Consider the following 22,717-nt stretch of genomic DNA (forward strand, 5'->3'; position numbering starts at 1 on the left):
TTTAGCATACGCTTTCCATATTAATGCGAAATTCCTGATATTTTTCTAAAATGTATCCGAAAAACAAGCGTACCTCTGTGAGATGTCAACGGAGCCCTGAGCTGAACTCGTCATTTAATTTACCTTTTTGCGATCCCGAGGAAACAACTTTGGAGGAGACCACCACAACAAGTCAAATCCACAAAAGTCGCTGCGAGAAGCGGCACCACTCTGTCAACAGAGCTCAGTGCTTATTATAGGATGTATTAGGTTACGAAATCTGCCTTTTGGATATAATGTCAATGATATGTTTGAGAAAGACCCCTCTGAACGTTTCAGAACATGAAGGATCATATTTGTCTTGGTGAAATGTATTTTATAACATAAGGAAGTGAATTTTCATCGCCAAAGTGTGTTCTCACCCACTCTGGGCAGAGTGGGCGGAAACCCTTCTATAATGTATGTCTCAAGAGAGGACTGAGGAGGTGGGATCTGAGGAGGAGCAGAGACTGACTGAGAGATGAATCATTACTGACGAGTTATTGCCTTTGTGTGTGTGTGTGTGTGTGTGTGTGTGTGTGTGTGTGTGTGTGTGTGTGTGTGTGTGTGTGTGTGTGTGTGTGTGTGTGTGTGTGTTTTCCCAAGTGTGCGTGTGTGTGTGTATGCACTCGTGCGTGCTTGTGTGTGTGTTTGTGTGCGTGTATTAACTATCTCTGCTAAGACTTGTTGCTAAGGGATCTGCAAATACTTTTAATTGTGGATTATGACAAGGCAGACAGCCATGAAAGAGAGCAGCCCTATTCACTTCATCCTGCTATGATACAAAAAGAGAGAGAGAAAGAGCGAGAGACAGAGAGAGAGCGAGAGAGGGGCACTTCAAAACAGTGTTCTGTTTGAGGCCTGACATGGATGTTGACACCAAGGAAATGTTTCTTGTGGTGGTGTGTTTATAAAGTCGTAATTCAAATCCACATTCAACAATGAATGTGGAGAACAATCCACACTTGTGTATCCTGTAACAGCTCTGCTCTCCTCTCGACCTCATCAAGTTCATGAACATCTAAGAAGATACCTATTCATTTTAACTTGTTACACCTCCATGAACACGTTTTTAATCAGTAAGAAGGCCATGACATTGCTGTTTCTGATAGATGCTAAGTCATTTTCAACATGATTCAAACCTGGCTATATTCTTCATAGAAAATAGACACAAAAACATGAACGGAATAGTCTGGACAAGGTACTGTATCTGTCGTGTCCCTGTGATGCTGTTCTGTAAGACACAGTCTTCTGATTCATAAGATATTGATAGAATCATATGTGCCATGAATTCTTCACAGGGAAACAGCACACAGAAAATACACATCAGGAAAACAAGGAGAGGGAGCGAGTATCCAAACCAGCGTTGTCAAACAATAGGGATTACAGATAAACATCATGTCTGTAGGTTGGATGAGCATAGTGCACAGTGAGCATGTCATACAAGACAAACTACTGGTGATGATGCACAACAACACCACCACATCCCAGGTCTATCGACAGGTACACAGTGATGAGACAGACACGGCCCACAGGCCTGCTTCCCTACTGGGGCTCCGTGATTAGATTCAGCTAGCTCAGCATCAGCATCAGCCGGGCCAGGGGCAGAGAGGAGACAACATTCCAAATGGCACACTAGTCCCTATATAGTGAATCATCACACAACCTATGGGCCCTGGTCAAAAGTAGTGCACTACATAGGGAATAGGGTGCTATTTGGGACTCAGGCATGGAGGCTTGGAGGAGGAAAAGAGAAATGCTAATGTAGGAAACGGGCAGGCTTCACTGACAACAACAAGTGCCTGATGTGGAGAGCGGCTCGTTGATAGGCCACTTTGAAAACAGGATGAGCTCTTTTGTTTGGTTCAAAGGGAGCCAGGCAGTAAAAAAAACGGTTAGCCCAATTGGACTAGCGTGTTGTGTAGCTGGTCTTCCCTTTGTGTGTGTGTGTGTGTGTGTGTGTGTGTGTGTGTGTGTGTGTGTGTGTGTGTGTGTGTGTGTGTGTGTGTGTGTGTGTGTGTGTGTGTGTGTCGAGGAGAAGGGCAGCTGGCCTATGGGTCTGTAGGGTCTGGTCTCCTTTGTCCCGGAGATGTAATGAGATGAGACTCCCTCTCTGGGACCCTTGGCTTTCTATTGTCACTACTACCCGGGCCGCGGCTGGTGTGAAACTGAGTGGTGTGGCCTTGTGCTCTCAGTGTTACAGTAAGGAGCTAGATCTGTGTTCTAAATGTCACCTTATTCCCTATAAAGCGTCTCAGAGTAGGAATGCTGATCTGGGATCAGGTCCTACCCGTCTATATAATCTTATTCATTATGATCTAAAATGCAAAACTGTATCCTGGATCAGCATTCCTAGCTAGAACTCTGTGTGAATACGGACCATGATTGCAAAGGAAAAACACTCAAAAGTGGAAAAGTGAACCACCCACAACTCAGCAACAGAACAGTTGTATGCTGAGTGGCCTGGCCTTTAACCCAAAACGAATAGGCTAACGAGGTTAGGTCTCCATGAAATCAGCAGAGAGGGAGGAGAGCGATTGCAAAAGGAAAACAATATCTTGCTGGACAAGAATCCTGGCTTGTCCTTGAATGAAAAAGAGACAAAGCCACAAATAGCTGGAGGCGGGAAAAAATAACAGCGATCACAAAGAAATGAGACCTTTATTCTTCCTGTCCCTCACCTAGTAGCATTGTGACATGAGGGGGTACTGTTGTTATCTCATGCTACATATTGTTATCTCATGCTACACATTGTTATCTCATGCTACATGTTGTTATCTCATGCTACATATTGTTATCTCATGCTACATGTGTGCATTCGTTTGTTTGTGTGTGTGTTATCTGAGGTCTAGGCCAAACGGCCATGGCATGACAAGGTTTCTGTTCTCTGTGTTATCAGGCCTGAGTGATGGGCTCTGAGCATAGAAGGGGGGGGGGGGGGGGGGTCATACTGGGACAGCCAGCCCACTCAGGAGACACTGTAGAGGGGGAAGGGGGAGGAACAGCCAGGGACAGCCAGCCCAGAGCCCACTCCTGAGACATTGGATTTAGACAGAGCAAGGAACAAGCAGCCTAGCACATTACATTATGACATACCTCAGTGGGATTTAAAGTTGGATTTACATTAGTAAAATATGTGTAGTGAGATCTATCTCTTCAAAATCAGATTTGAAACTTTCTATTTACACTAGGCTTGGATATGGTGTAGCTAAAGCCACATTCCTGCTTCATGTTTGAGTGCAGCTATTGGAATACCGTAAATACCATAGTATATAGAAAAACGAAATAAGGATAGCAATTCCAGCTATACAGAAGCTTCTCATCTTATTCATTTTTTGTTTTTGTTTAACTTTTACCCCTTTTTCTCCCCAAGTTTGTGATATCCAATTGGTAGTTACAGTCTTGTCCCATCGCTGCAACTCCCCTACGGACTCAGGAGAGTCGAGAGCTATGCGTCCTCTGAAACACGACCCCGCCAAGCCGCACTGCTTCTTGACACACTGCTCGCTTAACCCGGAAGCCAGCCTTGCCAATGGAAACACCGTTCAGCTGGCGACCAGCGTCAGCTTGCAGGCGCACGGCTCGCCAAAAGGAGTCGCTAGACTGAGAAGATCACTAGCCGGCTTCCACCCGGTTATGCAACCCTGCAACTTAGAGGCTGCTGCCCTATATACATAGACTTCTAATCACTGGCCACTTTAATAATGGAACAATAGTCTGTTTAATAATGTTTAAATAATGTTTACATACTGCTTTACTCTCATATGTACATACTCTATTCTACTGTATTTTAGTCAATGCCACTCCGACATCGCTCAATCAAATATTTATATATTTCTGAATTCCATTTTTTTACTTTTAGATTTGTGTGTATTGTTGTGAATCATTTTTAAACACTACTGCACTTTTGGAGCTAGGAACAAAAGCATTTCACTACACCAGCAATAATATCTGCTTAATATGTTTATGTGACCAATAAAATGTTATTTGACTTTAGCGCACTATGGGACAAGGAAATCCCGGCCAGGCAAACCCTCCCCAAACCCGGATGACGCTCAGCTGATTGAGCACAGCCTCATGGGTCTCCCGGTCATGACACTGCCTGGGATCGAACTCTGGTCTGCAGTGATGCCTCAGGTACTGTGACGCAGTGCCTTAGACCCCTGCGCCACTCGGGAGGGGACCTTCTCAGCTAAACCGTTTTTGCACATAATGTTGCATACTTAATGCAACGATTCACAAATATGTTGATATATTTTTTAAAGCCTTTCATTTTAAATTTGGCAAATTACTGATATTAAGTTAAGTTAATTAACTTTTCTAGGATAGGGGGCAGCATTTTCACTTTGGATGAATAGCGTGCCCGGAGTGAACTGCCTCCTACTCTGTCCCAGATGCTAATATATGCATATTATTATTACTATTGGATATAAAACATTCTGAAGTTTCTAAAACTGTTTGAATGATGTCTGTGAGTATAACAGAACTCATATGGTAGGCAAAAACCTGAGAAGAAATCCAAACAGGAAGTAAGAATTCTGAGGCTGGTCAATTTTCAACTCATCGCCTATTGAAATCCCAGTGGGATATGGATCTGTTTGCACTTCCTACGCCTTCCACTAGATGCAACAGTCTGTAGAACGTTGAATGAAGCTTCTACTGTGATGTGGGGCCGGATGGGAGCTGTTTGAGTCAGTGGTCTGGCAGAGTGCCAGTTCCTGGTCACGCGCATTCCACATGATATTGACTTGCGTTCCATTACTTCTATAGACACAAAGGAATTCTCCGGTTGGAATGTTATTATATATTTATGATAACAACATCCTAAAGATTGATTCTCTACTTAGTTTGACAAGTTTATTCGACCTGTAATATAACTTTTTGAAGTTTTCGTCCGACGTTCGCCTGGATCTGCGCGAGCGTTTGGATATGTGTACTATACGTGCTAACAAAAGTAGCTACTTGGACATAAATAATGGACATTATCGAACAAAACAACACTTTATTGTGGAACTAGGATTCCTGGGAGTGCATTCTGAGGAAGATCATCAAAGGTAAGGGAATATTTATGATGTAATTTCGTATTTCTGTTGACTCCAACATGGCAGAGAAATGTTGTTTATATCTGAGCGCCGTCTCAGATTATTGCATGGTTTGCTTTTTCCATTAAGTTTTTTTTAAATCTGACACAGCGGTTGCATTAAGAACAAGTGTATCTTTAATTCTATGTAAAACATGTATCTTTCATCAAAGTTTATGATGAGTATTTCTGTTATTTGATGTGGCTCTTTGCAATTTCTCCGGATATTTTGGAGGCATTTTTGAACATGGCGCCAATGTAAACTGAGATCTTTGGATATAAATATGCACATTATCGAACAAAACATATATGTATTGTGTAACATGATGTCCTATGAGTGTCATTTGATGAAGATCATCAAAGGTTAGTGATTAATTTTATCTCTATTTCTGCTTTTTGTGACTCCTATCTTTGGCTGGGAAAATGGCTGTGTTTTTCTGTCGCTCTGTACTGACCTAACATAAATATTTTGGTTTGCTTTCGCCGGAAATCCTTTTTGAAATCAGACATGTTGGCTGGATTCACAACAAGTGTAGCTTTAATTTGGTGTCTTTCATGTGTGATTTCATGAAAGTTTGATTTTTATAGTAATTTGTTTGAATATGGCGCTCTGCATTTTCTCTGGCTTTTGGCCAAGTGAGACAGTAGCGTCCCGCCTAAACTCAGATTTTTGGATATAAATATGAACTTTACTGAACAAAACATACATGTATTGTGTAACAGGAAGTCCTTTGAGTGTCATCTGATGAAGATCATTAAAGGTTAGTGATTAATTTTATCTCTATTTCTGCTTTTTGTTACTCCTGTCTTTGGCTGGAAAAATGGCTGTGTTTTTCTGTGGCTATGTACTGACCTAACATAATTGTTTGTTGTGCTTTCGCCGTAAATCCTTTTTGAAATCAGACATGTTGGCTGGATTCTCAACAAGTGTAGCTTTAATTTGGTGTCTTTCATGTGTGATTTCATGAAAGATTGATTTTTATATTAATTTATTTGAATTTGGCGCTCTGCATTTTTACTGACTTTTGGCCAAGTGGGATGTTAGCATCCCACATATCCCAGAGAAGTTAAGGTCATTCTTGCAGGGACATGTGGTGTGGGAGAGCCATTGTCTTTACATTATACCACTCAAAGGGGGGTATGTGTTGTAGATGTCTCACACACTACCTCCGGAGTTAGGCTGGGAGATATCTCTTAAAGAGAGATTTAAATCTAGATCTGTCTCTTTAAGATGGCCGCATGCTTCGTGCATATATTATGATGACAATTAGAGATATTTTTTTCGTTTTGGTTTTTGGTTTTTCGTCGGTTCACACACACAAATAATGTTCTTGAGGCAAGCTGAAGTTCGGAGCCGAAGCTTACACCACTTCGTCGGTCATTGGTCAACAGTAGAGATTCTTGAAGTGTTTGTTGTCATTCAACAAGAGACGACTCATTTTCATGCACATTGTTTTACTTGAGAAATACTACACCTGTAACGTTCGTCTGGTGGTGTATTAACGGACCAAGGCGCAGCGGGTGATGAATACATACTGACTTTAATGAACAGACGAAAACACTGACAAAACACTAGAACAAACTACAAAAACAATAAACGAAGGCAACAGACCTGAAACAAACGAACTTACATATAGACGAAGGACGCAAGAACAGGAACAGACTACCTAAAACGAACGAACAAACGAAACAGTCCCATGTGGATTACACAGACACAGGAACAATCACCCACCCACAAACAGTGAGAACAACCTACCTTAATATGACTCTCAATCAGAGGAAATGAAAACCACCTGCCTCTAATTGAGAGCCATACCAGGCAACCCATTAACCCAACATAGAAAACACATAACATAGACTACCCACCCAAACTCACGCCCTGACCAATTAAACACATACCAAACAACAGAAAACAGGTCAGGAACGTGACAACACCACACATCTTAGATGTAAAATTGTGTGACTAAAATCTCCTCAGCAAAAACGTCAAAATGAATGACAAATTTCTTGAGTTATCTTAGATTTATTCTGACTACTTTGAGGAAGTGTATACTCAATTTTTCAAAAGTTATCCGGATATCGTCTTTTGAATAGGATTAAATGCATATAAATAGAATTAATAGAATGGACGAATCATTGACTTGAATGGGGACTCCCGTTGGATTCATTCTATTTCTATGCATTTAATCCTATCCGATAGCTGAAATCTGGATAAATAGACCACTTTTGAAAGACTAGGACCAGAAGGTCAGACTGTATTCTAAAATAACCTCATCCCCCAGTGAGACAGGCTAAGTGTAATTAATTCACAAACGACTGAATGCATTAATCAGAAGCATAGCAAGGCTTCACACAGGTGATCTTAATACACTGAATGAATCACTCAGAACAGAGGCAACAAACACAGCACAGCACATTTCAATAACACATCAAGTGTGTGAGAATGGACGAGGGAGGTGGGGAAACTGGGAAACTGTTCATGCATCTCCGACTGATAACTGATCAATAGCGGTTTGGCGCCTGTCGTTTCCTATATAGAGGTGTGGGAAGGGGCAGACTGATGGGGCACAGGGGACAGAGAGCGTGTGTGTACTGCATGTAGGGTAGTGTAGTGTAGGGTGTGTGTAGGGTGGTGTCTGTTGGGTCATTTTGTGCCAAAACAAACCCCAGTGAGATTCTGACAGGGTAGGCTCAGCCAGATAAATACTTGTACGTCATCTCAGGAGTAAATGTGTGTTTGAAAGGCAGCCAGCACAGAAGGAAGTTAGAAAGACTACAGAGAGGAAGAGCCAGGACTGGAGTGGACAGCAGTTTTACCTTAGGAAAAGACTGCAGGTACGGTCAGATAATAATACACTTTTATACAACGGGTGGGTCTAATCGTGAATGCTGATTAGTTAAAACCGCATTCCAGCCGGTGTCTATTCCACAAATTACCACTGGCTAAATCTATGACGATAAAATGCCTATTTACTCTGTTCCATCTGACTGCGCAATCCACAGTCTCGTCAACCCAGCCAGGCAATTTATAAACTTGATCTCCACTATAAAAAGTATCTAGACATTATCTCACATGTATTTTAAACTAACATTTAGTTTTCAACAGCGGAGATTTGTATAAACTTTGCTGTCTGTCTTTCCGAAATTTGTAACATTGTTTCAATATTCAAATTCGATCTCCAGCTGTCCCATGGTAATGAATGTCGGGAGTTGGGATATAAACAAAGAACTATCAATAGAAAACAGGTAAAACAAAATGAAATGCAGCTATTTTGCAATCTTTCCAGCTTCAGTTTGAAGTGATTGTGTTAGCTGTGTCCAAATAAATGTCACTAGAAAACAGCTTAAACAAATGCAAATGCAGCTACTGTGCTGTTATTCTGGCTGTTGACATGACTAAGTTAGCCGTAGTTGGCAAACTAGCAAACAAGAGATAAAAACGTTACAAGCTAGTATGGTAATGAAACATTTACAATGAACAACTGGGTCGCGTCTATAGATACAGAACAAAAAGACTGAATGACTGGGTCGTCTCTGGCAAACGAACCGATAGAACAAATGACCAGCCAGCTTGGGTAGCAACCCTAGATTTACTGTATGTCTGGACTATATCTTGTGGAACGATGAAATAGTATGAATAAATTCATCTAAATTCAGAAAGTATTCAGACCCCTTGAATTTTTCCACATTTTGTTACATTACAGCCTTTTCCAAAAAGGATTAAATAAACAATTTTCCTCATCAATCTACACAAAATACCCCATAATGACAAAGCGAGATCAGCTTTTATTTTTTTTTGCAAAACAGAAATATCTTATTTACATAACTATTCACACCCTTTGCTATGAGACTCGACATTGAGCTCAGGTGCATCCTGTTTCCATTGATAATCCTTTAGATGTTTCTACAACTTGATTGGAGTCCACCTGGACATGATTTGGAAAGGCACACACTTGTCTATATAAGGTCCCAAAGTTGACAGTGCATGTCAGAGCAAAAACCAAGCCATAAGATCGAAGGAATTGTCCGTAGAGCTCCGAGACAGGATTGTGTCAAGGCACAGATCTGAGAAAGGGTACCAAGCCAGAGCATCTCTGGAGAGACCTGAAAATAGCTGTGCAGCGACACTTCACACCCAACCTTACAGAGCTTGAGAGGATCTGTAGAGAAGAACGGGAGAAACTCCCCAAATACAGGTGTGAGCTTGTAGTGTCATACCCAAGAAAACTTAATAAACAAGAAAACTCAAGGCTGTAATAGTTGCCAAAGGTGCTTCAACAAAGTACTGAGTAAAGGGTCTGAATACTTATGTAAATGTATTTTAATTGTATTTTTAGCTAAAGAAGAAACCTGTTTTTTCTTCGTCATTATGGGGTATTGTGTGTAGATTGATGTAAAAATGTCATCCATTTTAGAATAAGGCTGTAATTTAACAAAATGTGGAAAAAGTAAAGGGGTCTGAATACTTTCCGAATGTAAATCATTATTTGAATATGTTGGTAACCCGGTGTATAAAAGTGATAATGCCCTCGAAGCCGGTGTTTGGAGGATATATTGGCACGGTCTGCCGGCCTTCAACATCGTCTCGGGCATTATAACTTAAATAACACATGGCACTTAGTTTCTATTCAAAGCCAATTACAGTATGGCGAGTGCATGCAATTTTTAGCATGTGTATACGATCCCAACGGGAATTTAACCCACGACACCACACAGGATCACAGGTATAAAGTGTTATGACAGGACAGAATAACCTTCTTAGCAGTCTTAGGAGTGAAGGGGGGAGGGAGGAGAGTGAAGGGGGGAGTGAAAGGGGGTAGAGTGGAGTGAAGGAGTGAGGAGGGGCCCTACATGTACTGTGGCCTACATGTACATGGAAACAATGTTTCACTGGCTGACCCGTCAGTAATGCAGGGTAGAATGTCCAAGACACTCATTACAGCTGAGAAAGTAACAGGGCAGACAACTGCCAGCAACATGACTACCAACTAATTCTGATTCATATCAGACATGGGCATCAAACCTTAATGACAAGTTCCAGCCTAGAGCTTTCTTTAAACATTTCTTGGAGGTGGATCATCTTGGATGAACAGGACAATGATAGCAGCATCATATTTCTTCATAGTCCACTCTAAATGCACTGCTTCATCTAGGTGTAATAATGACAAGAGAAATAGAATACTTGTCTATGTTGAGGGGTATGAGTTTCTCTGATTGACTATGGTCTATACACTCTGAAAAAAAGTTGCTATCTAGAATCTAAAAGGGTTCTTTGGTTGTCCCTATAGGATAACCCTTTGAAGAACAGTGTTTGGTTCCAGGTGGAACCCTTTCAGTTCCAGGTGCATGGAACCTAAAATAGTTCTACCTGGAATGAAAAAGGGCTCTACCTGGAACCAAAAACGGCTGTCCTATGGAGAAACCCTTTGGAACCCTTTTTTCTTTAAGCGCGTAGTATACACACTAACAATGCTTCTTTCTCTGATCTCTTTCTGAACTACAGTATGCTAAATGCAAAGCAGATCACTAATCACAGAACTCATTTACCAATTACATACAAATTAGATTGTATGAATAAATAAATGGAACATGGATAAATAAGAGAAGGCTTTTTCATAATTTTGATAATATCCCTAAATTATTCTTCAACAGTATCCCCCTGGAAACCAGATGATGAAAAGGATTGATGTTTTCCACCTGCTGTTTCCGAATAAGAAGAGAGCTAGGGACGGACAGATGGTGAAATCTACCCCGCCATGCAGAATTAACAATCAATACACAAGACAAGCAAACAAAAAGAACAGCTCCAACGTATACATGGACCTAAAGTTGGGAATTTGAACCACACAATTGTATCTTTAACAAAATCATTTAAATTACTATGTATCCTCTATTTTACCAGGGAAGTCACATTGACATTGACATCCTCTTTTCAAGTGTGCCCTGACTGGATATGCAGGGCAGATACAGATGGTTCAATCCATTTTCTAGTGCTGTTGATGGTTGCTTTTTAAAGTCAGGTGTCGTTAATACTGTATTATAAACCCTGTAGTGTAGTAACCTATTCACCTCCATCTAGGCCTACCTGTCTACACATCTTTATATTCAAAATTGCAATGTTAACAACCGATCATAATATAGTCACAAAACCACTACTTTCACACTCTGGGCTTCCCTCCCTCATAAAGAGGAATCTGATAACGATGCATAATAAGGTGATTGAATATGCTGCCCCCCTCTCTCTCCCCTTCCCCCTCCCTCTCTCGCTCATTCTCCCTCTCTGTCTCTCTCTCTGCATCTCTCGCTCGCTTCCCCTAACACCTCTCTCTCTCTCTATCTCTGCAAATGTATTGATTAGTATGTATAGCGGACGATTTAAGGGCTCCTGACCAATTCTGCTGTTGTGTGTGTTTCTGATCTTTTATTGTACATAATGTTTCCGACATTGTTTCCTATGACTGAAAAGAGCTTCTGGACATCAGAACAGCGATCACTAACCTCGATTTAGTTGAAGAATTCTACTTCAATGACTCGGCCGCACAGGACATACTGCTCATCTGGGACCAGCCCCTACTCCACGACACGCGGAAGAGGAAAAGACGGAGATACATGGGGGCAGCCTGATGAAACTACGTAGGCGAGTAAATAAACCTCCTCTACCTCTGTTCTATTGGCGAATGTGCAATCATTGGAGAACAAACTAGACGAGCACCGTTCGAGATTATGCTTCACGGAGTCGTGGCTGAACGAGGACAGCGCGGCAGCGGCTTGTAAACTCAAGGGCGGGGGTGTATGTATCTTTGTTAACAACAGCTGGTGCACTATCTCTAATATTAAGGAAGTCTCGAGGTATTGAACACCTAAGTTAGAATATTGCATGATAAGCTGTAGACCATACTATTTACCAAGAGTAGACCATACTATTTACCACTCAACAAGCTAAATAGGGCCATAAACCAACAAGAACATGCTCATCAGAGGTAGCGCTCCTAGTGGCCAGTAATTTTAATGCAGGAAAATTGAAATCGGTTTTACCTCATTTCTACCAGCATGTCACCTGTGCAACTTGAGGGAAACAAACTCTAGATGACCTTTACCCCACACAAAGAGACGCATACAAAGCTCTCCCTCGCCCTCCATTTGGGAAATCTGGCCGTAACTATACCCTCCTGATTCCGGCTTACAAGCAAAAACTCAAACAGGAAGTACACTCTAAGAACAAAGGGTTATTCGGCTATCCCCATAGGATAACACTTTTTGGTTCCTGGTAGAACCCTTTTTGTCTCCAGATAGAACTATTTTGGGTTCTGTGTAGAACCCTTTAGGGAAGGGGTTCTACCTGGAACCAAAAGGGTTCTATTTGGAACCAAAAAGGGTTCTTCAAAGGGTTCTCCTATGAGGATAGCCAAAGAACCCGTTTGGGTTCTAGATAGCAAAAAACAAATCTGTGTACCAGTGACACGCTCAATTCAGAAGTGATCGAATGAAGCAGATGTTAAGCTACAGGACTGTTTTGCTATTCATCCAATGGCATTGAGGAGTTCAACACGTCAGTCCCCGGCTTCATTAATAAGTGCATCGATGACATCATCCCCATAGTGACCGTTATACATATCACAACCAGAAGCAACGGATTAAAGGCAATATCCGCACTGAGCTAAAGGCTAGAGCTGCCACTTTCAAGGAAAGGGACACTAATCCAGCCACTTATAAGAAATCTTGCTACGCCCTCTGACGAACCATCAAATAGGCAAAGCGTCAATACAGGACTAAGATCAAATCCTACTACGCCGGCTCTGACTTTTGTCGGGTGTGGCAGGGCTTGCAAACTATCACGGAATGCAAAGGAAAACCAAGCCACGAGCTGCCTAGTGACACGAGACTAGACGAGCGAAATGCCTTCTATGCCCACTTCGAGTCAAGCAACACTGAACCATGCGTGAGAGCACCAGGTGTTTCGGACGACTATGTGATCACGCTCTCTGTAGCCGATGTGAGTAAAACCTTTAAACAGGTTAACAGACAGATTACCAGGACGTGTACTCAGAGCATGCGCTGACCAGCTGGCAAGTGTCTTAACTGACATTTTCAACCTCTCCCTGACCCAGTCTGTAATACCTACACTCTTAGAAAAAAGGGTTCCAAACGGGTTATTTTCTGAGGGATAGGTTTCTACCAAGAACCGTTTTGATCAGAATAACTGCTTTTTGGAAGACACAGGTTCTTTGTAAGGCAACGGGTTCAACCTAGAACCTTTAACATCCTAAGAACCGTTTTTGGAAGAAAGGGTTCTTTGATGATTCTTTGGAAGGCAAGAAGCCTTCTACAATGAACCATATATCATATTTCCTAGCATTCTCTATTGTTTGTTTTACTATAATATCTGTATTTGTGCATGTATATTGACTGGTTGATACATTTTATGCTACACAAAGATAAATAACATACCGTTTTCTAAACTAATCCAACTGTTAGTGATTGGATTTATTGCACCCGTTACAGAGATGGTTAATCCAGTTTAGATGATTGAGGTATTCTCAGTATTCAAATCTTCCTTACTATGGCAGTCTTTCTGAATGCAGGTTGCGGGTGATTAAAACATTCCACTTGTTGGATATCGTAACTGGATGGATTCCAATAGGAATTACACAGCACTTTGCAAGCCACCATAATGTGACTTGCAGGCCTGATGTGACCTGTAAACCAGGAGATTTCTAACACCCCTGTGTTAGGGTATAAGCTGTCCCTCAAAGAAAGGCCTTATGCTATATGTAATTACATTTTAAAGGATAATAAGGCTGGTGGAACCGTTCATAGTGGGTTCTAGGGAGAACACTCCAAAGATAAAATGGCAGGGAGTGGGGTCATGGCCAGGTTCACTATATCCCAACTCCCCCTGAGACACCTGCTGGGAGTGGGGTCATGGCCAGGTTCACCACATCCCAACTCCCCCTGAGACACCTGCTGGGAGTGGGGTCATGGCCAGGTTCACCACATCCCAACTCCCCCTGAGACACCTGCTGGGAGTGGGGTCATGGCCAGGTTCACTATATCCCAACTCCCCCTGAGACACCTGCTGGGAGTGGGGTCATGGCCAGGTTCACTATATCCCAACTCCCCCTGAGACACCTGCTGGGAGTGGGGTCATGGCCAGGTTCACCACATCCCAACTCCCCCTGAGACACCTGCTGGGAGTGGGGTCATGGCCAGGTTCACCATATCCCAACTCCCCCTGAGACACCTGCTGGGAGTGGGGTCATGGCCAGGTTCACTATATCCCAACTCCCCCTGAGACACCTGCTGGGAGTGGGGTCATGGCCAGGTTCACTATATCCCAACTCCCCCTGACACACCTACTGGGAGTGGGGTCATGGCCAGGTTCACCATATCCCAACTCCCCCTGAGACACCTGCTGGGAGTGGGGTCATGGCCAGGTTCACTATATCCCAACTCCCCCTGAGACACCTGCTGGGAGTGGGGTCATGGCCAGGTTCACTATATCCCAACTCCCCCTGAGACACCGGCTGGGAGTGGGGTCATGGCCAGGTTCACCATATCCCAACTCCCCCTGACACACCTGCTGGGAGTGGGGTCATGGCCAGGTTCACCATATCCCAACTCCCCCTGAGACACCTGCTGGGAGTGGGGTCATGGCCAGGTTCACTATATCCCAACTCCCCCTGAGACACCTGCTGGGAGTGGGGTCATGGCCAGGTTCACCATATCCCAACTCCCCCTGACACACCTGCTGGGAGTGGGGTCATGGCCAGGTTCACCATATCCCAACTCCCCCTGACACACCTGCTGGGAGTGGGGTCATGGCCAGGTTCACCATTGTCCAGCGTGCATGGAGCGATTGGGGTTAAGTGCCTTGCTCAAGGGCACAATGACAGATGTGTGTGTGTGGGTATGTGTGCACGTGCGCATGTGTGTTAGTTGATAGTTGATAATGCAACCGAACTGACAACAGTGAACTAGGCTAGGTCAACCAACTGAAACCAGACCCGGGTACCTTTTGTCTTTTCTATGATATGTCCAAGCCAGGCATTGCTGCTGAAATGTGATGCATTATCATCAAATTAACGTAACATCCCAGGCAGCCTCCAGGTAAACAACGCACTGCGGAGACCGAGTCTGCATCCCAAATGGAACCCTATTCCCTATACAGTAAACTACTTTTGACCAGAGCCTCAAATGTAGTGCACTATATAAGGAATAGGTTGCTATTTGGGATGCAACCAGACTGACTGACTGTCCTACTAATTGAAAGGGAAATCATGAGCCAGGGATGGAGCTGATATATAGGCATTGTGGGGTTATTATCTCCTTCTGCTGAGAACACACACAGGATCAGGGCCCCCCTGTCCATTTTATGATAGCCATAATGATCTGAAAGGCTAAACTGATCCTACATCAGCACTCCTACTCTGAGAGTGCACAGCGCAGAGCAGAGGATCAGACCATGAAAGGCCATCAAATCCCTGCATTGTCAATGACCATTATCAACGTTGTCTCAGGAATCGTCTCAGGAATCCCCTAGTCGTGCCGCGGCACGATATCGATCCCCCGATTTTCTATTCAGAAGACACATGGTGTGGGCTGGAGCTCACCAATACCGCATTACCACAACAGGAAGCGGAGGAGGAGCACACATTCACCCACAGACATTAAGCCACATCTTGCTGATCAGTGGTCCATGATCCACATCCTCACAGGGATACAGTGATCTGAGCTGCATCTTAGTAAGGAAGTCTTGCATGGCGAAGGTTAACTTAACCTATGCATACATGCAACATCAGTGTTTTAGACAACAGAATGTTTATCCAAAGTAGTTTCTGATAAATGGCTCTTGACTAAAGGTAGCAGAAACAACGTCTTTGACACCCCCCACTAACTGCTTCCATTTTAAAACCACAAATGTGGAGTCAAAGAAATTCATGTCGGATCTTAGTGTGATATTGTTGCAACATGAATCATATCACACGGCGGCTTAAGAGAGGGTCTTTCAAAGGGTCAGTGGGCACGGTGAGGTTTGTTTAACAGGAAATAATTAATGTTTGCAGCCCAATAGAGGGGTGAAGGGGCTAGTCTAAAGAATGCCAACCCCCCCTTTAAACCCCGGGTCTAGAGAACAAAACAAAGACCATATGTCATAGTGCTGCTTCATGAATAAATCCTAGAAGGAAAATCCCGGGTCAGGGTCAAAGTCATTAGAGCTAACCGACTTCATGAATGAAACACATATTCGGAGGGATAACTCAAACTCTATGCAATCCAAATCATTTGGTCACTGTGTGTAATTTCTCCTTGGTTGAAGACATTTAAAATGCAATAAAAAAACTGTGAAAATACCCTCTGCCGGTATCTGTGCAACACTGGTTTGATTAAAGAATGATTGCCCACCCCAGTAAGCAAAGTATTGTAAAGTGTATCAGGTTGCATGACAGCTATTCAATTACAGGAGACTCAAGACTGACAAAATGGCATTCAAGAATCTTTACAAACAGAACACAAAAAATACCTCACAAAAACTTGTTTCATTAAATTAACAGCAAAAAGAATATAAAGCAAAATTCCTCTGCGGTCATCAAAAACATAAAATCATACATTCACTAATTAAACATAATTACACTGAATCTGCAGCATCACATCTGTTTTATAAAACAGATACCTATGTCAAATCTGTCTTTAAAAAAAAATGTAACATTTATTTAACTAGGCAAGTCAGTTGAGAACACATTCTTATTTACAATGACGGCCTACAACGGCGAAACCCTGATGCCGCTGGGCCAATTGTGCGCCACCCTATGGAACTCCCAATCACAGCCGCTTGTGATACAGCCTGGATATAAACACATATCTATGTCAACTCCGATATAAACACATATCTATGTCAACTCCGTTATAAACACATATCTATGTCAACTCCATAATAAACACATATCTATGTCAACTCCGTTATAAACACATATCTATGTCAACTCCGTTATAAACACATATCTGTCAACTCCGTTATAAACACATATCTATGTCAACGCCGTTATAAACACATATCTATGTCAACTCCGTTATAAACACATATCTATGTCAACTCCGTTATAAACACATATCTATGTCAACTCCGCTATAAACACATATCTATGTCAACTCCGTTATAAACACATATCTATGTCAACTCCGCTATAAACACATATCTATGTCAACTCCGTTATAAACACATATCTATGTCAACTCCGTTATAAACACATATCTATGTCAACTCCGTTATAAACACATATCTATGTCAACTCCGTTATAAACACATATCTATGTCAACTCCATAATAAACACATATCTATGTCAACTCCATAATAAACACATATCTATGTCAACTCCGCTATAAACACATATCTATGTCAACTCCGTTATAAACACATATCTATGTCAACTCCGTTATAAACACATATCTATGTCAACTCCGTTATAAACACATATCTATGTCAACTCCGATATAAACACATATCTATGTCAACTCCGTTATAAACACATATCTATGTCAACTCCGTTATAAACACATATCTATGTCAACTCCGTTATAAACACATATCTATGTCAACTCCGATATAAACACATATCTATGTCAACTCTGTTATAAACACATATCTATGTCAACTCCGATATAAACACATATCTATGTCAACTCCGTTATAAACACATATCTATGTCAACTCCGATATAAACACATATCTATGTCAACTCCATAATAAACACAAATCTATGTCAACTCCGTTATAAACACATATCTATGTCAACTCCGATATAAACACATATCTATGTCAACTCCATAATAAACACAAATCTATGTCAACTCCGTTATAAACACATATCTATGTCAACTCCGTTATAAACACAAATCTATGTCAACCCCGTTACAAAATATGGAATATAAGACAGTCTGCGTAAATGCAGCATCTGTTGTATTATTAAAAACATGACAGTGCAAAGACCAGAGCTAAACATAAATGATTTAACACATCAAAAACCACCACACTAGACTTTCCTCTCAGTCTCTGCTTGAAGCCTAGCATTGAAATAATACAAATGTCCTATTACGACACTATAATAGTAATACAATAAGTAAAAAAAACTATCTGCAACAGTTTTGTGTGACAGTAGAACACATAACAGGCAGCCTTAAGGCGTCTGTCTGTATACTTCACAACCAAAACAGTTCGGCAGAGTTTGTGCATATATTATGACTACATTTTGTGGCGTTTTTGTTCGTTTTGGACTTCGGCTATGGTTTTTACAGCTGTTCGGGTACATAACATTTTTTCTGGAGGCAAGCCGAAGCCACGCCCCTTCTTCGGTGATTGGTCAATAGTTGAAATTCTTCAATAAAGTCTTTGTTGTCATTCAACGGGAGACGACTTGTTTTCATGCACATTTTTTTATAGAAAAATACTGCACCAAACATCTTAGTTAGATGTAAAATTGCACGACTAAGCTCTCTTCGGCAAAAACTGCAAAATTTATGACAGATTTCTTGTGTTATCTTAGATTAATTATGACTATTTTGAGGAATAGGAATCGTTTTTCAAGCGAAGGTCTTTTAAGGGAGGATGCAAGCACAATCCTTCAGTTCGACAAGCCGAGTTCGGCTAGTCACCAGCCGAACTGAAACATGCTGACGCCTTTAAGCCTTATCAACAAAAAGAGCATAAACTGAGAATATGAATGAATATGAAATCTTTGCCATACCTGCAGTTAGGTGGTGGATCTAGAGTGATCTCAGCGAGCTCCTTCTGGATTCTGTGGAAGAGAAATGAGAAATGTGTTGAAGCTGTGAGAAGAGGGCTGTGAGAGGAGAATGTACAGCACTACACTGGAGGGATGAACAATACACACACTAAAAACACTATGAAGTCACCAGACTTGTTTCTATCGTGGTCTTTGCTGTCAGAGAGAGAGAGAAATGAGAGAGGAAAAGAGAAGCTGTGAGAAGAGAGTTTACAGCACTAGGACTAGAGATTTACACTGCCCTCTACCAGCGATGCTCTAACTGCACGCCCCCCCCCTCTCTCCGCTCAGCACAGCTAACATGGCTGCTTCCTCTTTGTTCTCCCAGGCAGAACCCGAAGCCCAGAACAGCAAAACTTTCTCTCCTTCGTTACTCCCTGTCCGTTTACCCCAACACAACCCTCTCACCCCCAGCATAAAGCTAGCCCCCTCACCCACCATCCCGCCGCTCATCCACCCATTCCAGTCACTTTTAGCACACAATATTTTCTTTTAAAGCTTATATGCAAATGAGGTAGAGAGGGAGAGGGAGGGGGGAGGACCTTGGGTATATTTGACAGGGCCTTTAAACAGAGAGCTGCGTAGAGTGCTGTTACTAAAGCATTATTAACGGTGTGTAAGGGAGAAAAGGGGAGGATTTTGACATACTTGCCACTCAATACATTTGTATTCTCATCTACTGTTAGTACTTGATACATTTTTGAAGACTATTGTGTAGACAAGTCAGTTTCTTTTTGAAGCTCAGATAAAATTGCATCCAACTGCTTTATATTTATTAGTTGGACGTTAAAGTGATCATTCTCCTCTTACCAACACTAAATATAGTTGCATAGGCCTAATAAGAGGAATATGACATTTGTCATGAAAATACTTTTGACCATTTTCTCCCCAAACTTAGAAACTGTTTTCTACAACCAAACAAACACAGGTTGCAACACAGGAAAGACATCAACTGTGAGTGTGAAAACACCTATTTTACACCTCAACCATCACAAGTATGTGAACTCAAAACAATTTATCCTCAGATACGCTAAGTTAGAGGTGAACAAGTAATATTAAGTCCTGCTCTGCTCCTGTAGCCTAACTTGAGAAACTATGTATATCCAGCGACAATAGACCAAGTAACCAAATAAAGGCATTACTATGATAATGTAGTTGCATGGCTTTAGTTTTTAACAATCTTATTTGGCACAGGAATAAAAATATTTCAAAAAATAAATATCGCTCCTTTGTGTCTCAAAGGATTAAAGCATTATAAATGAACCATAAATCATTCATTAGGCTACTCAGTTTAGCAGAAGGATCATGTAGACTACAGTATCCCTAATTGTAAGAATACAGTGATTATGATAATGAAGCCATTACCTTTTAGCACTAGTGGACAACTTGGCGGTAGTCTTACTGGATAATTTAGTGGGTTTCTTCTGTTGCTGAGGAGGTGTGGGGGGCTGCTGTTTCCTCTCCTCTGCCTCCTCCGGCTCCGGCACCGCCGGGTCTCTCTGGTCCGCATCAGAACTACCACTGCTGGTGCTTGGACTCTCATCATCGGACCGCCCCTGTCTTTCACTGGACATTTTGATTCCCCCTAAAAACAAAAGACAGAAAAGTTAGCAAACTGATCAATGCAATATAGGCTAGCATCTATAGACATATAGTCTTTCACTGGACATATATTTCCCCATAAAGAAGAAAAGATAGACACTTATTAAGTGGATCTATCAATGGGATACATACATACAGAGAGAGAGATGCTGCTCATCAGACAGGTAGGTTATCATACCTCAACTTTACATCATTCTCTGGACTGGTAGACCCCTATGTGTCAGACAGGTAGGTTATCATACCTCAACTTTACATCATTCTCTGGACTGGTAGACCCCTATGTGTCAGACAGGTAGGTTATCATACCTCAACTTTACATCATTCTCTGGACTGGTAGACCCCTATGTGTCAGACAGGTAGGTTATCATACCTCAACTTTACATCATTCTCTGGACTGGTAGACCCCTATGTGTCAGACAGGTAGGTTATCATACCTCAACTTTACATCATTCTCTGGACTGGTAGACCCCTATGTGTCAGACAGGTAGGTTATCATACCTCAACTTTACATCATTCTCTGGACTGGTAGACCCCTATGTGTCAGACAGGTAGGTTATCATACCTCAACTTTACATCATTCTCTGGACTGGTAGACCCCTATGTGGGTTGGTCTTTGGTTCGTTGCCTACATTAGTATACATTTCTCAGAGTCTGTGTCCGGCTGTCGACTTACATGGTTGGATGTTGAACATTACCGTCTATTCATCAAAAGTTCTTTATAAACAATAGCTATAGACTATTTATAAATAAAATCCATTAGAGTACTTAATTAAAATTCCTGTCATTTTGAAGGACAAACGATGTTCACGATGTTTCCATAATGGTCACACCACACGCCTATAGCAAGCTAGATGGTTAGATAAGGAGCACCAAATCATTCCATTAGCTCGGTCCAATTGGCTTTGAATAATCCCCCCCACAGAACCATAACACGAGTGCAAATATTGTTAGGCTACATTATCGCAGCTCATTTGTAGCCTTGTCGTTAATAAAAGCAGGCTCGGATTCAATCATTGTGACTACTGACTAACGTTACTAGGCTACCTTCGTTTTGTGGTGAGATTCCCGAAGGCTTTATCTGTCAAAAGCCAAGCAATAGGGGAAAACAACACAGAACACTCAAACAGCATACAGTCACCAGCGCACGAATATTGGTTGGGAGAATGCGAATGAAGAGCTGCAGGGAAAACATAATTGCACCTATTTGCAGTAAGGGGGGCTCGCAAGGCATGCAGGCGAGCTAAATAAAACACAGCATGTTTCTCTCACTTTAGGAGAGCATTAATCGTATATACCCGACGAATAAGAGCATATTGCTTATAAGTCATTTGACGCATTCTAAGGGACGATAAATGGTTCGAATCCGACCTTAGAATCCTTTGTAGAACGGAGAGGTTTGTTATGGTAGGAGACACTCCAGTATCAGCATGGTGTACCAACTGATGCATGAAGTCAGTTCCGAGCAAGCTCCCTCTAACACGACAGCGCTGAAAACACCAATAAAGGACGATCTTTCTCCGCCTAACCTAGACTCTCCCGGATCATTGGAGCTTCTTCTTTACCTTTGGCGTGGTCTCGTCTTGATCTGAGACGGGTAGGAGCGTTAAAAATCCGGTGGAAATGGAGCCGGGAAGACGACGAGCTCCGGCCAAGCTGTGGACATTGGAGAATCGGAAGGAAAGGAGACGCTGCAGTACTGGCTTGGAATCCAGGTGGCGCTGGATAGCGAGTGAGTCAATAGTTGCTTTGGGTCCATTGAGTCAAGGGGTTCGTTTTCACTCTCGCTTCCAAATGATGGTCATGGGGCAAACGGCACGAAATCAACTGGCTGTCACTTCTTGCAGTCCTCTGATATTCGTTTGAGTAAGGGAGCACATGTAGGACTATTGCTGTTTTGGAGATTCGAAACAGCAGAGGGGAATTACATAACACAGGATTGAACAAGGCTTGGTATGTTACTATTTGTATGTTACTACTATACATTGTAAATAAACAAGGCTGTAATAGTATATCTTTGGAAAAAGTTGAAAGTTGCCAAATACTTGTCAATTTATTACATATATAATAGGCCCATAACCTAATGTAATTGTGTTCTATCTTGGAACATGCATCTATTTTACATGAAATGTTAATAATGAATAGAATATAGTAAGTATCATCATAGAATTCATTTAAAATGTTCATCATAATTGGAGAATTGATTTTATTTGAAGTGGCATTTGAATAGGCTACTGTAGG

The 22,717-nt window shown here is 41.9% G+C and overlaps 1 protein-coding gene across 2 annotated transcripts in view; it reads right to left on the minus strand.

Annotated features, from left to right (window-relative positions):
* Nucleotides 1-22,177, minus strand: part of LOC129816550 (ubiquitin-conjugating enzyme E2 E3) — a 61,506-nt gene extending 39,329 nt beyond the window's left edge. The window contains exons 1-3 of one of the 2 annotated variants that reach the window (XM_055871134.1): nucleotides 22,042-22,177; nucleotides 20,243-20,462; nucleotides 18,839-18,889 (exon numbers count right to left, since the gene is read on the minus strand). In XM_055871134.1, coding sequence (XP_055727109.1) covers nucleotides 18,839-18,889; nucleotides 20,243-20,451 — 260 coding nt within the window. In that variant the 5' untranslated portion in view covers nucleotides 20,452-20,462; nucleotides 22,042-22,177. Of the gene's footprint in view, nucleotides 1-18,838; nucleotides 18,890-20,242; nucleotides 20,463-21,847; nucleotides 21,949-22,041 lie in introns of those variants that run through there. The other variant, XM_055871133.1, reaches the window with a different exon arrangement.
* Between the last annotated feature and the right edge of the window lie 540 nt (nucleotides 22,178-22,717).

Source organism: Salvelinus fontinalis, chromosome 19, assembly GCF_029448725.1.
Source record: "Salvelinus fontinalis isolate EN_2023a chromosome 19, ASM2944872v1, whole genome shotgun sequence".
Taxonomy (NCBI): Eukaryota; Metazoa; Chordata; class Actinopteri; order Salmoniformes; family Salmonidae; genus Salvelinus; species Salvelinus fontinalis.